The 18203-nt window shown below is 39.0% G+C and overlaps 1 protein-coding gene across 1 annotated transcript; it reads right to left on the reverse strand.

Moving 5' to 3' along the window:
• Positions 1–4549: 4549 nt before the first annotated feature.
• LOC123884693 lies at positions 4550–8329 on the reverse strand. Its single transcript, XM_045933858.1, has 2 exons — positions 6922–8329; positions 4550–4929 (listed from the first exon to the last, which is right to left on the reverse strand). The coding sequence occupies exon 1, from the start codon at positions 8116–8118 to the stop codon at positions 6934–6936; it is 1185 nt and encodes a 394-aa protein (XP_045789814.1). The 5' UTR covers positions 8119–8329; the 3' UTR covers positions 4550–4929; positions 6922–6933.
• Between the last annotated feature and the right edge of the window lie 9874 nt (positions 8330–18203).

Below are 18203 nucleotides of genomic sequence, written 5' to 3' on the forward strand. Positions count from 1 at the left end.
TAATTCATGTTGTGCCAAACAAAAAAAACGCAAAAATATAATATAATTATATTTTTGTTTTAAATAATATTCCTTCAGCCGACTTCAATAAAACTTGCTGAGCAAGGCTCGTTTTGCCCAGACGCACGTGCTTGAATATATAATTGAAGCAAATCTTGACTCAGATTTGAAATAAAAATTCTGCACGAAAACAGAGCTTCAATATGCTGTACTATAATGCTACAGCATCTCAGTCCAGCATCTGGCTGGTTGGCTTTTGCAAAATGTAGCCAATCAAAACACCAACAATCTTCTTTCCCTTAACTTTTATTTTCTGCATCTGTTTTTACACAGCACAGATCATTCTTAGAACGATCTCACTGAGCACAAAATTAATTTTATCACTAACCATTCATTTTGTGACTTGAGTTTAAATTTTAAAAGGATCACAATTCAAACCCCCCCTTTCTTATGAAAAACTTTGCTACTTCACTTTTGGCTACACATTTTCAACACAACAAAAGCAACTATGAGGAATTTTAGAAGGTATGCATCTCCGTCTCTGGAGAGATTGATTATGTTATTGCCGATGATGAAACTCCGCCAACAAAACAAAAACTAACGAATGACCTTTGTTGATGAAACAAATGTATGAAAGAAAGAATGATGATGAACAATTATCACTAGCACTCTAGCAGTGTACGCGATGGTTTTGGCGATTACATCCAAGAAAGCATGCCAATTTGGATGGCTCCATAAGAATGGAGCAGAGTTTTAACTTTTGCTGACGAGATAAAAGAAAGATATATTGAGAAATGTATATCCGGATTTAATTATTCTTACTATTTTGCATTATTAATATTAACTACAATAATATAAACTAAGGTCTATCCAAATATGAAATTGGGACTAATATTGATAGTTAATAATACCATCCTAATTATTTGTCCCAATTTTATATTTGGATATAATCTTTCAATTATTAATATAGTTAATAGTACTGCAGAGGAGCAAGAATGATTAAATTTAATAATTACTTTCTCAGGATGCAATACATCTTTTTTATCTCGTTGGGAATAGTTAAAACTTGTTTTACCCCATTCTTATGAAACCATCCAAATTGACATGCTTCTCTTGGGAGTAATCGCCACAACCATCACACCCGCTAATAATGGTTCATCATCAATCTTTCTTTCATACTTTTGTTTCATCAACAAAGGCAATTCGTTAGTTTTTGGTGGTGGAGTTTCACCATTGGCAATTTCATAATCAATCCCTCGAGAGAGTGAGAGGCAGATCTTATAAAATTCCACAAATTTTCTTCGGTTGTCGGGTTGAAAATGTGTAGCCAAAAGTTGAGTTGTTCCATGACATTTAATTTTTGTCTTTTGAGTTATGTGGTTTGAGCTAACGAGGCAAACTGAGTTGTTCGTGAACTCAAATGGAATCGAGTTCAAGCTATAAAAAATATCATATTGAACTCAAGTTGAGTTTCGAACTGAAAATGAATTCAGCCTAATGAGCTGAACTCGAGCAGCGTCAAAAATTACTATGGAAACTACATCCCTCAGCAGCGTAAAAAATTACTATGGAAACATACACTTCAGGTGCGTTGAATCGAACAAATGGAGCTTTTGGCTACACATTTTCAACTCAACAAAAGCAACGACGAGGAATTTTATATAAGGTATGAATCTCCTCTCTCAAGGGATTGATTATGTAATTGACAATGGTGAAACCCCGCCACAAAAAGCCAACGAATGACTTTTGTTGATGAAACAAATGTATGAAAGAAAGATTGATGATGAACCGTGTTGGGTTTTTGTATGTTGGCTACATTTTGCAAAAACATCTTTTAGTCAAGTGCTGAGACATATGTGCCTACACCAAGTGCTGTGATAAATGTGGGTACACTTTGGAACAACATCTGTCTGTGTATCTGTGCGCGCCAGCTAGCGGGTTTTTATTTTCTACTCAATCTTTTGAAGATTTGATTGAAGAATTGTTTCAAGGTTTCTTACAGAGGAAGGCGCACGTGTTTAATGTGTTTCAGGAGGCAGCAAAACCCTAGTTATATTTTCTAAAGGAATTATATTTTTGGAAAATATATTTTTGTGTTTCAAAAATAGAACTATTATTTTCAAAAATATATCAGCTGCTGCCACAATTCTAGAAGCCCTAATTTTGTCTTGAAGCCCAAGTCGTTCTACTACTATAAATACGAAGGCAAGCATATGGTTTCAAGCATCTAAAATCGTGTTCTTACAAAGCGTGTGTTTAGGGATTTTAGAGTGTTAATTGTGAGCCTTTCTTGTGTCTCATTGATGCAAGCTTAGGACCTGAATGTTGTTGAGTTGTAAGTGTGAACTTCTCCTAAGCTTTGAAGTACGGAGATTGTTCTATTGTGTTGTGTGATTTGCTCGCAAGCTTTTAAGCAAGAGTGAATCTTAGTTTCATAGGAGTGTGTCTCCACCTGTTGTAATCGTTGAAGTTTATAACAACGCTGAGTGTGTTGTTAAGGTGGGAATTGGGACGGGGTCTCATATCTAGGAGTTCCTAGGTAGAAGTGTCATTGGGTAGTGATTAAGTGAGAAGTTGTAAACGGATGAGTTTAGCTTCGAAGTAATGCTGCTGATAGTGGACTTCATTCCTGGATTGGTATCCCCCAGAGTAGGCTGTTAGGCTGAACTGGGTTAACAACTCTTGTGTGTTATTTACTTTATTGTCTTTATTGTTTTATGTTTTGTGCTCTGTTTTTATACAAGTGTTGGTGCACCTTTAGCAACATCGGTCTAATACAGACAAGTGTTGATACACCTTGATCAACACATGTCCACTGTGTGCCAGGAATTACAAACCGTTATCACTAGCACTCTCAGAGTGTATGTGATGGTTTTGGCGATTACTCCAAAGATTGCATGACAATTTGGATGGTTCCATAAAAATGGAGCAGAGTTAACTTTTGCTGACGAGATAAAAGAAAGATATATTGCACCATGAGAAATGTAATTACCAGAATTTAATTATTCTTGCTATTATGTAGTTTTTTTTATTTCTAACTATTATGTAGTATTATTAACTACTGTACAATAACCGAAAGGTTCTCCCCAAATATGAAATTGGGACCAATATTGGTAGTTAATAATACCAGCCTAATTATTGGTCCCAATTTCATATTTCGATATAACCTTTCATTGTAGTTAATAATACTGTAGAGGAGAAAGAATGATTAAATTTGATAATTACTTTCTCATGCTGCAGTACATTTTTTTTATCTCAGTCAGGAATAGTTAAAACTTGTTTTGTCTCATTCTTATGAAACCAAATTGACATGCTTCTCTTGGGAGTAATCACCAAAGCCATCACAACCACTAGTGATAATGGTTCATCATCAATCTTTCTTTCATACATACATTTGTTTCATCAACAAAGACAATTCATTAGTTCTTGATGGTGGAGTTTCACATGGCAATTACATAATCAATTCCTCGAGAGAGTGAGAGGCAAAGCTTATAAAATTCCACAAAGTTGTTTCGACTTTTGGGTTGAAAATGTGTAGCCAAAAGCTCCATAACTTCGGTGATTCTAAATATAGTGTTGCGCGACAACGACACTAAGTTTTTGGTTCCATTCAAGTTTCAACGTATCGAATTGTTTGTTTCCATTGTGAATTTTGACGTTGCTGAGAAATAAGAAAAAATGTGCCTAAATGACTCCTACATAGGAGTTAAAATATGATAATATTATGTCTTAATTCAGTGTTTGATGAGATAACATGATATGATAAGTTATAATCTTGAAAACTTATCATATGTCTCTCTAGTTTAAATACTTATACGTCCCTATGAGCTTATAGCTCATTCGATAAAAATATCACTTATTAGTTGAGTTCAAACTCTAAACACCACCCACCCAAAAAACAAAAAAGTATTTATAATAATAGCAACATATTATGATGTAATTGCAGTTTTTTTTTTTTTTGGTGTCAACACTCTAATTCTTAGGGGAACAAGGTCGCGACAATTCAGAGTTCAGCTGCGAGGTAAACTACATGCATGCACTTTTTGCTTCAAATGAAACAATGAATATTTAGATCAGAGAATGAATGTTCATTACTAGAAGAACGTGATTGTGCGACAATCACATTTACCGAAGTCTTTCCCAAACCAGAGGTTACAGGAGCATCCTCCCAATATGAACTGACAAGAAGGATTGCTGAAAGACTTGTAATAAAATTACAGAAAGAAAGAAAAGAAAGACAACTTATGACATTAAGCATTACCGAGGTTAAGAAAATTACTTTTGAAGTAAATAGATTCAAGTGAAATTGTAAGCTGGTGAGGTAAGAGAATACATAGTTGAAAGTCAAAGTGAATATTGTAAGAGTACAAATATAAGGACGAATCAGGGAACTCAAATGGAAAATTTCACAGTTGTGGGAATTGGACTTGTCCACATTTGATGAATTATAATAATAAGATTTTTGTTTAAAAACAAAAGACATGGTGTAAGTGGTGCACAGTAGAACAAACCATTACAATTAAACTGCACTTTTGCTAGAAATGATTCGGAACTTAAATGCGAAAGTAGTCATGCGTATAAGTTTGAGAGAGTGTCAAAAACAAAGATTCAACAATAAGCAAAATGAATCCATAAAAATCAAATGTCATATTTGGAGACAATGTATCAATTAAGTCCCAGAAAATAATCACTTACCATCAAGTTAGACCAGAGGGAAAAAAACATAGAGAATATCTGAGAGGGTTGGTTAGTTAGAAATTAGAACCCTTTAGTGCTTGGCAAGCCTGCTGTGCGGTTCGATCAAGAATGCACTTCCTCTAGTTGGCCACATCATAGCTCCAGCCACGACATGATCTTTGTGAAAGCCCCGGATGCACTGTGGAAAATTTAGGAAGTTTTTACTTCAGGCAACCAACCATTTACATCAACCTGGGACCATATGGCAATTTTTGAAAAATGTTAACTCTACCGGGGCAGTACTATAAGATCATAGTAAAAACTACAAGCTGTTCATTAAAACATGAATATATCCAATTGCTAATAGATTTGAGTCGCTTCTAAACGATATGTTAAGTTACTTCAACTACGATGTATATTTGCAAATACTTATCAAGCAGTATGAGCTCCGTGATATTACTATAGAACTTCTGCGGAATGTCAATCGAACAGCAACATCAGTCCGTAAAAACAATACATCACTCCTCTTCACATACAGACAGTCAAAATTTGATCTAAGAAATCTGCCAAACAGTCTCCAATTGGAATTTTTCCATTTCCATTTTTCAAAAGGAAAGAGACAAACTATATCTAAGAGGTGGATAAGATATTCGCCCAAAATGGGAACATGAAATTAAAACAACGAGCCTTGGTGGCTCAAGAAGACAACAAAAATGTTGAATCTCAATGTACATTAGTAATATAAACTACATTAAATATTCCCTTGGAGCAATGATGTTTAGAGAACCATAGGAAAAGTATTTAGAAATCGGAAACATTACTTACTAATGCATGAGCCTTCCTCGGAAATTGTGTGAAACTGCAATAATGAGTTTACATTGCTAGTTGGAATAGGTTGACATATACAAAAGATGAGTGAGTTCAACAACTCAAATAACTTTGTCGATGTAGTTTAAGTTAGGTTGTTACAGAAATTTCTTTGTTGAATGAATGATGTAATCATATAAAATACCAATAGGCATTAGTCAAAATAATACTTATGAACTATGATATTTAGACCCGACTCTACCATATCTATATCAGTAGGCCAAAAGGTAAAACTAACAATCAGCAAAAGTCAAGTGCTATGTGACTATGTCATAATGCTAATTGCTACGCTGTTAATCCCAGATAGTGGCACATAGCGCTGAACCCCAAAAATGCTATAGCGGATAGCAGGATGACCGCTATTGTGAAGACTAACAAACAATGTACAAAGCAAATATAAACAAGATACATAAATACTCGAAATAGAAAAATATACAAAATTAAAGGGACAATCATACTTAATAATTATAATCAACTTTGCCATATCCTATCAAAATAAGTTCTAATTAAAAAAAAATGACATCCCATCAAAATACAATAAAAAAATCAAGTTCTAAGTAAAGAAAATGACGAGCCATTAAAATTAAGTTATAAAAGAAATCAAATCTACTTCATTTTCACTTTATGTTCCACCACATCAATGATCAATGTTATATTGTTCATCACTTGATTCAAACTCTTGTTCTTCCACCTCTAACTCCTCATCTCATCTCCATTAGGCACAACTTTAGTGAGTCTAGATTGCCATAGCGGTATAGCGGAAAGTGGGATTTCCGCAATTCGCATCTGCTACAACCGCCATAGCTGAAGGCGTCATTCGGGGAGATGGCAACTTACCGAAGCCTACCACAGCTATGCTATTTGTTATAGTTCTCAATTGACAACATAGGACAATTGTATAATTACAACCATAGTATTAAGTTTGGGAGATCTTAACAATTATACCGTGACCATTATGACAAGTGACAACTGCATCTGTAAAAAATTATTTGCATTTTTTTTTATATTTGCGAAGTTGCTACAATTGCTACTGGAACTTAAAATTAGTTCGAACTCAGCAACCTAATCCGGTATAGCTTAACTTATGCCATAGAGCTTTGGACTATACAAACAAGGATGGAGAAATGACAGAATCACAAAAAGTATTCCATGCCCATAAATACAAGAAAATTTCAACTTTTACGTGTATTCTACGAAACTATCAGGCATTATTCAGACCGATATACATCATGATTTTGAAAAAAAAATATCAATCAAAACAAAACCAACATTTGACTGAGTAGGAAATGAAACAAATTAGCTAGCTACAATTACGGCCTGTACCAAAAAGTATTCAAATCGAATAAGAAACAAGATAACAAATTAAGGCTAAAATACCTGAAAAGTTGTTCATGACATTGTATCAGTTTCGTCCCTGGCGTGTGCAAGATCCAGTTTTTCTTCATAAAGCTTTAATAGATAAGATGACTCTTCCTTATAACGGTTTATATATCTTTCAAGGAACGACTTAGCAGTGACTATAAATGGAGAAGTTAAACTTGCTTCCTTTTTTTGCAAACCTTTCTTCAAAAGATATTGCACAACCGAGGCTCTTGGTATGATCCTTTTTTCCAGACTGGACCCGAAAACCCTTGGCGTTTTGGCAATGGCCATAGCATCCCAACCTAACTGATTGACCCAAAAGCTCATCACTGAATTAATTTTATCAATGGATAATAACATACAGTGAGGATGCTTTCTAAATGCTTCTTTTACATCTTCATCAGACCAACCCCATTTCTTAAAGGCATCAACTTTCTCTTCCCACCGGGTTTTGGTTACAGTTCTTTTGGCAATCAGTGCCACATAAAAAATTGTTTGTGAAGGATTAAACCCCAAATCCTTCAATTCCTCCACCACATTCAAAATGCCACTTCTGCATACCGCGATGTTCTGTATCCGAAGAACTCTTGTAATGTTTGAATCTGTCACTCCATTCTCAATCATCACTCCAATGTTATGTGACACAAAATGGTGAATAAGTAAAGCTGGATTTTGAACTGCAGCAGCAATAATGTCCTTGTCTGATTGCAAAAATCTATAAAGCAATTCATAGGTTGGGATTATATGATTCTCCAAACTTGGAGACAGGACCGTAGGGTTCTTACTGACAAGGTTAATAATGTCAGAGTTAGAAGCACCTTTGGAGAGTAAAAATTGAAACTTTGGCAATACCCTTTTGGAGGGGTTGCAGGAAAGTAGCCATGGTGATTTTGCAATGATATTACGTAATTGTGTGTCTGAGAAACCATGGTTTCTAAAGAAATTAAGAACTAAATCAGGGTTTTGGGCAGTCTTGAAACGGACATTGTAAGTTTTGCAAAGTTTGGGAGCAGATTTTGGGGACAACCCAATATTGTTGATGAGGTAGGAAACTGCAAAAGAAGTTGAATCGGAAGTATTGGTGCAGAAATGCAGGGAAAATAGTGATGGGTAATGGTGGAAAAGAGGGTTAGGGTTTGGGGATTGTGAAAATGCTAAGCGGTTGTGATAATAGATTAGGGTTTTGTGGCGCCATGAATTGAACTTCAACATGATGATGAACTGAAGTTAGATGGTGTTGTTGAGTGTTGAAGTGTTAAGCTTAAAAATCAACTTAATCCTACATTCACGGATATTCAGTTGATTTTTAAGCTCAATTTTGTCATTATCATCTAATTATAGTATATTATACTATCTCTTCTTGTTCTCTATCTTATGTTTGCACTAAACATAGGTAAATAAATTCTCTCTTTTTTCTAACACTTTTTCCTTTGTTCTTCGGGGAGTGAGAGAGAGAGAGAGAGAGAGGTGGTTTTAGCTTTTTCTTTAATCTAAAATAACCCTTCTATCGTAAGCAATTTGGTCAGTCTCGCCGTGAAAGAGGCATATTTGTTTGCCAAATTTACATCATAGCAACTTTGATTCGCTATGCTCTGTTTATCGATGTTTGTTAACCCTTCATTAGCATTAGGAATGACGCAGAAGCTTACATCGAAAGGATCAACAGCCTTTTTATGGTCATCCATTACCACCTTGCGATGAATGGAATGATTAGGTATCCAATATATCAGCCAATAGTTCTGTTACCATTCCATAAAGTATTATGATGGAGTTTGACGGTACTGGCGACTTATTTTGCTATCCTGGCGGGTTCTCACATTCAGTTGAGTCTGATATTGATCAAGTTTTTTTTTCTTTTGTGTTTGTATTTTTTTTGTGATTTCGTCCTCTGAGTGCGGTGTTGTGTTGTTTGTCGTCTTGTGCGACGCTTTTGTTGTCTTGTATTGTTGTTGTGTTCGTTTGATTTCTATTGAAAGACCGGCTTCAGTCAATTACAGATTCAACCAATGATTTGGGCATCAACGCTACAGATTCGAAGACATTAGTTGCTGTGAGTTTTGTTCGCTGATTCATCCTTTACATTTTTAGCGATATTGATTATGTGGTTATATTTGATATATTCTATCAATTTGAATGAATGAATATCATTTTGTTTTTGTAATAAAAATAAAAAACATAGGTAAATGTAAAAATTTTAAATGTAGAGAATCTAAATCAATCATGAGTTGTGTTGTTAGCTTGAAACTCTTATTTTTTTTAGCCTCACATAATTGATCCTTATTTTAAAAAATAATGATATGTTATACTTCGGGTTCAAATTTTTTACTTTTTAGATATATGGAATAATAAATGTATTTGGTCTAAAAAATAGATTAGATACATTAATCATTTAATAAATCTAAAAAGCAAAAGTTTTTTTTTATATAAAAGGATTAGATGAAGTAATCTAAAATCAACCAAAAAAAAAACAAAAAAAAAGTAATCTAAAGAGTTAAATATATTTTTGGTTCTTATCAAATTATCAAATTTTGGTCTCTATATAAAAAAGTGACATATTTTATATAAATAAATAAAAAAAACTGGCATATTTTGGTCAAAACAAAATTATTATGTACTTAGTTTTAGTTTTGTGCCATTCAAAAAAAAAAGTTGTAGTCTCGTTTTCTATAATCACTTAGTTTTAGTGCCGGCTATTAAACCTCGATGTGTATTTTTAAATGATTATTTTGCAGACATGTTTAGAACATTGTAAAAAGTTTCTAAGTCTAAATTTTTTGTTACTTTTATGTTTTTAAAATTAAAGTATTCATATTTAATTACACTACAGATCCTTTATCTTATTTTTTTGTAACACTTTGGTCCTTTATCTTTTTTTTGTAACAATTTGGTCCTTTATCTTTTTTTTTGTAACACTTTGGTCCTTGTCTTATTTATTTATAAAAAATAAAGGACCACAATGTTACAAATAGAAAAAGATAAAGGACCAAACTGTTACAAAAAAGTGTTACAAATAAAAAAAATAAAGGACTAAAGTGTTACAAATAAAAGATAAAGGACTAAAGTGTTACAAAAAAAAGATAAAGGACCAAAGTGTTACAAAAAAATAAGATAAATGACTTGTAGTGTAATTTTGCCTATTTTAAACATGTCTGAGAAAAATCATATAAAATTATCCGTACGAATTAATTATTTATATGTCATTAACTTTTGAGGTTTTATTTTTTAATAGGATTTTATTGTAATTTCATCAGAGTTGTTAACATGTCAATGAATAAATCACAAAGTTAAATTTTGCAAATCATTTTTCCCCAAGTCACTTTTCTTTGTTGTGTTTGTTATATCATTGATTGATTATAGTGCTAACACAAATAAAATCAAATGTTAAATCACTCCGGGTGGGATGGATAACTCAACCAGTTGAGTTTTTTTTTTTTTGACAAATCAACTAGTTGAGTTTTAAAAGTTAAAAAATTGGAGATCCAAAATTCAAATCTTAGCAAGGAGAAAAATAAAGAACGCTTACCCCTTTGATATTTGTCTTTGTCTTGAATGATCTACTTGAATAAGGTGGTAATATTTCATAAACTCAATCTACTCATTTGTTTTTACATACTCTTGTGAACAAACAAACAAAAACTTTGCTCAATTTATTTTATTGTCAAATAGTGGTCTATTTTACTGACATAGAATATAAGAGGAAGCACAATCTTAAGCATAACTCAGTTAATAGAGACATTGTGTTATATATGCAAAGAGTCGAGTTCGAGCCTTTGACCACTATGTACTGCAAACTTGTTCATAAGCGGAATCTCGTTTACTAATTTCTATTGATAGTCACTATGATGATGACCTTTGAGGGAAAATGTTGAGGTAGTCGTAGTGGTGGTTTGGACGGATAGGTGGCGGCAATGGTCAGAGTGATGGTCTGAGGTGGGTGAAGTGATGGTTGGCGGTGGTTAGAGTAATGATGAGCGATGGCTAACAGTGGCCGTAGTGGTGATCGGCAGACAGGTGGTCGAATAAGGCTTTGTTTCATTTTTCGGTTTAGGAGAATATCTTATCTCCCGATTAGATGTACTTTTTCCCTTTTCTTTTCAATACTATATTCTCTTATAGAAAATGAAATGGAAGGTGAATCCTTGACATTTTTTGTTGTTGCAGATTTCGCTGTTGTTTTAGATTAATTTTTCTGTGTGTGTTTATGTTGAATCTGCGTTTTCTGCATAACCGCGTTTATGTTGCTGTGTGGGTTTCTGTTTTACTCGTTTCTGCATTGTTGCATTCTGTTGCTGATACTGCAAATAATGGTTTGGTACTGTTTCTGCGTAAACGCATTCTGCTGTGTTGTGTTGCTGGATGTGCGCGATTCTGATTTGTGTGCTACTTCTGTGTGCGTAATGTAGTGTTCCGCTTTGTATGATTCTGGATAATTACATGTCTGCTGTGCTTGTTTTCTCTGTACAAAAGTTTAAGAATCATATTGAATTCTCGTGTGATGCTTCATTGAGATTAGTACACTGCATGAATATTGGTAACTCAATTAATGCTCCTTTTGCAAAATTGAATCTCAATTCGATTGATATAAGTTTGAGCTCAGATCAGCCTTAGAGCAAAGTGAGACAATGTCTAATATGCTGATGTTTTTTTCTTCTGCTATGTCAGTTTCCTCATTGTATCACAATTGAATAATTGTCATGAGATGAGAATCCTAAGGATCCTTATACAGAAGTTGACATTCTATTGATATGAAACAATGAATTTTCATATTATGTGAATGTGAATTAACTATCTTATCAATACAGGAAGAATTATGCGCGTCGTTTCGGCGTGCTTCGGCAATTTGATATGGCAAGCAAAAATTCCATCAAAAGTGAAGAACCTTCTTTGGAGGATAGGTCGGAATGTATTACCAAGGCGTATGAGACTTAACAGCCACAGAGTGCAATATCCAGTAAACTGTGTGATGTGCAATGACGGGAATGAGGACAGTAATCATGTGATGTTCCTGTGTCCGAGGAGCACCCACTGCTGGTATCATGTGAATGTTAATAACATCACAGAAAACCTGTTCTCAATTCTGCAGAGGCTTTGACAAAAATCAGCAAGAGTTTTTTAGTGTCATGGTGTGGAGCATATGGAAATGTAGAAATAATCAAGTGTGGAACAATATATCCGACTCAATGCAAACTGTGTGTGAAAGAGCTAATCATTTAATTACAAGCTGACACAATGCTCAACAGATGTCTCATCAAAATGTCTGGATCAAACCAAGTTGTTCTGGGCCGAGCATCGAGCTCGAGCATCAGAAGGTGTCGAACATACACGATCCGAGCAAGACTCCAACGGTCTGATACTCTTACGTATCGTAACGGCCGTAAACCGGAATGATGAGCATTTACTGCACATCAAGGCCTCCAAGCCGTTTTCCGGCAGCCACTTGATGGCCATTAATGCCATCAAGGGTCTTGGCCCAGCGCTGGGGGCTATATATATGTGACTCCACTTCATTTGCAAGGTACGCCTTATTTTAGCCAAGAAAACCTTTACACACAAACTGACTTGAGCGTCGGAGTGCCTGCAGGTACACAACCCCCCTCCGCTTCAACAGGGGTCTCAAACGCTCTCAACCACCGCAAACGCCGGCGAAGTCGCATTCTTCTGGTCTACACGATCAGTGGCGCCGTCTGTGGGAACAATAGTTTCCCTGTTTAATCAAACCAAAAACTAAAACTTCCTTCAAAACACCCTCTTCACGACCAATGGCTGGCGTTAACAACCACCAAATCCCGGAGCAAGTAGCGGAGAACCACGGAACACCGATGGACTACGCGCCGTACCACCCGTTGGACGGCCAGTTTGCCTCCGTAACGGAAGATAGTCAAGGGGGGCAAAATGTGCATGATGAGCCCTACAACCCAGAAGAACCGCAGATCCCTGTGGCTACCCCGCCACAGGCGACTCCGACAGTGGCTATCCCTCCGGGCGTTCCCATGCAGGATATGATGGCTGCGCTGGTCAATGCAATCAACCGCCAGTCGGACTTATTGCTGCAGCAGAACCAGAGATTCGAGCAGCAAAATCAAAGGCTCGAGCAACAAAGCCGTCGCATCGACGCAATTGTTGAATCAAGGGTAACGGCGCAAGCTCGCCAAGCTCGCCGTTCACCCACACCTGTGAGGAGAAGAACTTACTCCAGGTCACGCTCACCACCTCGCCGAAGGAGCGAGAGGAGGACAAGCCCGAGGAGAAACGAGGCAATATCTCGAAACTCCACCCTGCCGAGGAGACATTCCCCTAGAAGGGATAATCCTCCTCGCCACCAAAGACACCGATCCCCGGAAGAAAGGGACAGCCACCAAGGCCCCCTCTCCCGAAGAATCCGGGAACTCCCTCTACCGGTCGGCCTCGAGAAACCACCGGCAATGGATACCTACGATGGCTCGACAGATCCAGACGAGCACATCGAGAATCTGGAAGCTCTCCTCGAGTACAGAAATGTACTAGGCTCTATCAAGTGTAAGCTCTTTCCCACAACTCTGAGGAAAGGCGCTCTGGCTTGGTATAAGAGCTTGGCGCCAGGATCCGTAGATTCCTGGTCGGACCTGTGCGCCCGCTTCCGGGCCCACTTCACGTCTTCGAAGCGCCATCCAAAAACGGAAGCAACCCTCGAAGCTATTATTCAAGGGGAAACGGAACCTCTGAGGTCCTATCTGGAGCGCTTCAACAAAGCGGCTGTCGAGGTTAAGGTGGAAGAAAGCATGAAGTTATACCTACTCGACAGGGGACTCCGTCGGGACAGCGATTTTGCCAAAGCTGTCGGGATCGAATAACCGAAGACGTTGGATGCATTCTTCGAAAAGGAGAAGAAGTACATCGCCTACGAGGAAAAACAAAAGGCCATAGACTTGAGGAGGCCTAAAAGTCAAGAAAAAACCAGGAACCATGAAAAAGATGAAGCTGGAACCTCGCGAAGAGGTAACGAAAAGGGAATGGAGGAAAGGATCAAAGATTCCAAACCTCCACGTGGAAAATTCACAACATACACTCCACTAAATGCGTCAAGAGATCGCATTTTTGCTGAAGTCTCCGCTGCGGACCTCAAGAAGGCGGGGATCCACTTCCCGAGACAGCAGCCCATGAAGGCAAATACTGATAGGACGAAATTTTGTCGCTATCATAAAAGCCATGGACACGTCACCGAAGACTGTGTCCACCTAAAAGATGCCATCGAGATTCTGATACAAAAGGGCTATGCCCGAAGATACGTTCAGAACGACGAACCAGTACAACAACAACAACAACGACGGGAGCCTCAAGAGGTCGCGATGGCCATTGATGTTCCCGAGCAAGAAAACAACAGAGGCATCGTCCCTCAGGCACTTACCATCTCGGCACCAGAAATCCCACTCCCATCCCCGGGGTCGGACGAGGGAGCGCTCATGAGGCATTTCAACGCCCATCTGAATGGCTCATGGGAAAACTTCCCAAAAGCATTGGTGATAACAGGGGGAGGGCTTAACAAGTTCACCCTCGGCTCGGTAAAGAGAAAATTTGAGGAGCTGGAAAATGTTTGTTCAGTGACTCCCATCGCCGTCTCCAGACCTGAGGAAGGCTCCGACCCGCTGGCCTTCTACAAATCAGAAGTTCCTGGGGGCTCGCCAAACTATCAGATACCACTGCTGGTGAGAGCCCGCATGGCGAACTTCGACGTCCACCGCATCCTCGTAGATCAGGGGAGCTCGTGTGACGTAATGTACTCGGGGCTTTTCAAAACTTTGCAGCTGTCGGAGAAGAACTTGGTTCCTTATGTAGGACCCGACCTTCAGGGGTTCAACGGGTCGACTACCAAGCCTTGGGGATACGTGGACCTCATCGTCACCTTCGGCGAGGAGAAGGCAATGAAATCCGTGAGGACACAATTCATGGTCGTCGACTGCCCTTCGCTGTACAACTGCATCATTGGCAGAACTACTTTAGCGGAGCTATTTGCTGTGTCGTCCACCGTTCACTTGAAGATGAAATACTACACGCCGGACGGCCAGGTCGCCACCATCAACGGCGACATAGCTGCTGCGAGGAGATGCTTTGAGGCCGCGGCAAAAAATCTGAGCACCGTGGTGACCCCTAAGAAAACTGAAAAGAAAAATCTGGGGGTAAACACTATTGGAGGTTCCATCGATATCGATGCTCGACTCACAAAAAAGGAGCATCAGGAAGAGAAGCAGAAGGACCTCACCGATGCTGAAAAGAAAATCTACCGCCCAATTCCGGACGGAGATTTCGAGCTGGTACCCCTGGGCGAAGACCCCCTCAAAGGGATCAAGATTGGAACTGGGCTCCCCGACTTGGTCAAAAAGCAGCTGATCACCTGCCTAAAGGACAATGCTGAACTGTTCGCCTGGAGCGCTGCAGAGATGCCCAGTATCGACCCTGAGGTCGCTTGTCATCAACTGACTTTAGATCCTAGGGCTAGTGCCGTTGTCCAGCGGCGTAGGAAGCAGTCTCCCGAAAAAGCGGAGGCTGCTGAAAAAGCTGTAAAAGACCTCCTCGAGGCAAATTTCATTTCGGAAGCTAGGTATACCACCTGGCTATCCAATGTTGTACTTGTTAAAAATTCAAATGGAAAATGGCGCATGTGTGTTGACTATACCGATCTTAATAGGGCTTGCCCTAAAGATGCTTACCCTTTACCTAACATAGACAAATTAGTAGATAATTCATCAGGATTTAAATTACTATCGTTTATGGACGCGTACTCGGGTTATAATCAAATAAAAATGGCTGAAATCGATAAAAAGAAAACAGCATTTATGACCGAATCAGGTAATTATTATTACAACGTAATGCCTTTCGGGCTTAAAAACGCAGGCGCCACATACCAAAGGATGATGAACAAAGTCTTCAATAATGAAATCGGTGACATGCTCTAAGTCTACATGGATGATATGATCGTCAAATCCGAAGAGGAAGTCGATCATACAGCCTATCTGAAAAGAGTGTTCGACCAAGCGAGAAAGTATAATATGAGATTCAATCCTGAAAAATGCACGTTCGGCGTAAAAGCTGGGAAATTCCTCGGATTCTACTTAACCGAAAGAGGAATCGAAGCTAACCCCGATAAATGCAGAGCGTTCTTTGAATTTCCTACACCAGACTCAAAGAAATCAATCCAATCATTAAATGGGATGCTCACAGCCTTATCTCGTTTTGTCGCAAAATCCGCTCAACATGCGCTATCTTTATTCAAATTACTTCGAAAAGAATCCGCATTCGAATGGACGAAGGAATGCGAGGATGCGCTACAACATTTGAAACGAGCATTGTCTGAACCCCCAGTCCTAACACGACCCAACGAAGGGGAAACCCTATACCTTTACCTCGCCGTAGCATCGGAGGCCATCAACGCCGTTCTCATAAGAGAAACCGAGCAAGGGCAAAAACCCGTCTATTTTGTGAGTAAGGCTCTGCAAGGACCAGAACTCCGATACTTACAGATTGAAAAAATGGCCTTAGCAGTAGTCATGGCCGCGAGGAAGCTAAGACACTATTTCTTAGCTCACTCCATCATTGTTCGAACTGATCAACCGATTAAGCAACTCCTTGCGAGGCCGGATATGACGGGACGAATGCTAAAATGGTCGCTCGAGTTGTCCGAATTTGAAATCTTTTTCGAGAGCAGAAAGGCTTTAAAAGCTCAAGTGATAGCAGACTTCGTAGCCGAGATGACCACACCATCTACCCCGGATAAAAACAAATGGACCATCTTCGTGGATGGATCCTCGAATCCACAAGGGAGTGGCGCAGGTATAATACTCGAAAACAGTGAAGGAGCGCTCATAGAAGTTTCACTCGAACTCGCCTTTCCAACCACAAACAACCAAGCCGAATACGAGGCCTTCTTGGCATGGATAAGGTTGGCCCAAGATATGGAAGCCGAGGAGATTAAGATATTCACAGATTCACAACTCGTCGCATCACAAATAACCGGAGAATACCAAACAAAAGACGAGCGACTCACGGAATACTTAAACTTGATCAAAGAAAAATTAACTAAATTCAAACAAACCGAAGTCAAACATGTTCCACGCGAACATAATGCAAGAGCAGATATCTTATCAAAGCTCGCAAGCACCAAGAGAAAGAAGGGCGGAAATCAATCGCTTATTCAGGAAATGCTATCCAAACCGAGCATAGCGAAACCCACCGAGGTATTCCTGATATGCGAAATCAACACAGACAGTTGGATGACACCCGTGTTCGAATTTTTGAACACAGGAAACCTCCCAATTGACAAGAAAGAGGCAGCTAAGGTTAAAAAAGAGCCTGCGCATACGTAATCCTAAATAGAAAGATGTACCGCCGAGGATTTTTCATCCCTCTGCTGAGATGCGTCGAGGAGAGCGAGGTAACCTCGATCCTCAGCGAAATCCACGAAGGAATGAGCGGTCAACACATCGGTGGACGCTCCTTGGCCAGAAAGGCCTTGCGAGCAGGATTCTACTGGCCTACCATGCAAGCAGACGCAAAAGAGCATGTCAAAAAATGCGACAAATGCCAACGTCACGGGGATATGCACTTGGCCCCTCCAAACGAGCTGAAAACGCTATCATCCCCGTGGCCGTTTTCTTGGTGGGGGATGGACCTCCTAGGACCGTTTCCAACGGCAGCAGGACAAAATAAATACTTAATAGTAGCTGTCGACTACTTCACGAAATGAATCAAAGCCGAACCTCTCGCCAACATCACAACATTCAACGTGTTGCGATTCTTCAAACGCAATATACTTGCGAGGTTTGGGATCCCTCAAGTTGTCGTTACAGATAACGGGACTCAATTCACGGACAAGAAAGTGCGAGAGTTTATGGCAAAGATAGGTACAACCCAACACTTCACCTCTGTCGAACACCCTCAAACGAACGGCCAAGCCGAAGCTGCGAACAGGGTTATATTACGAGGACTGAAAAGGTGATTGGATGAAGCAAAGGGAAAATGGACAGAAGAACTACACAGCGTACTCTGGTCCTACCGAACTACTCCGCATTCTACAACGGGAGAAACGCCTTTCCGACTGACGTACGGAACAGAGGCCGTAATTCCAGTAGAAACCGGAGCATCCTCCTTCCTAACGGAAGTACCCCTCGAAGGGGAAGACAACCACGAAATGCTCAGAGAGGAGCTCGACCTCTTGGAAGAACTCTGAGACGGCGCAGCCCTCCGAGAAGCCACTTTGAAACAAAAAATAGCAAAACGGCATGATAAAAAGGTCATCAAGCGAGAATTCGATGTTGGGACACTAG

This window comes from Trifolium pratense, linkage group LG5 (genome assembly GCF_020283565.1).
Source record: "Trifolium pratense cultivar HEN17-A07 linkage group LG5, ARS_RC_1.1, whole genome shotgun sequence".
Lineage (NCBI taxonomy): Eukaryota > Viridiplantae > Streptophyta > Magnoliopsida > Fabales > Fabaceae > Trifolium > Trifolium pratense.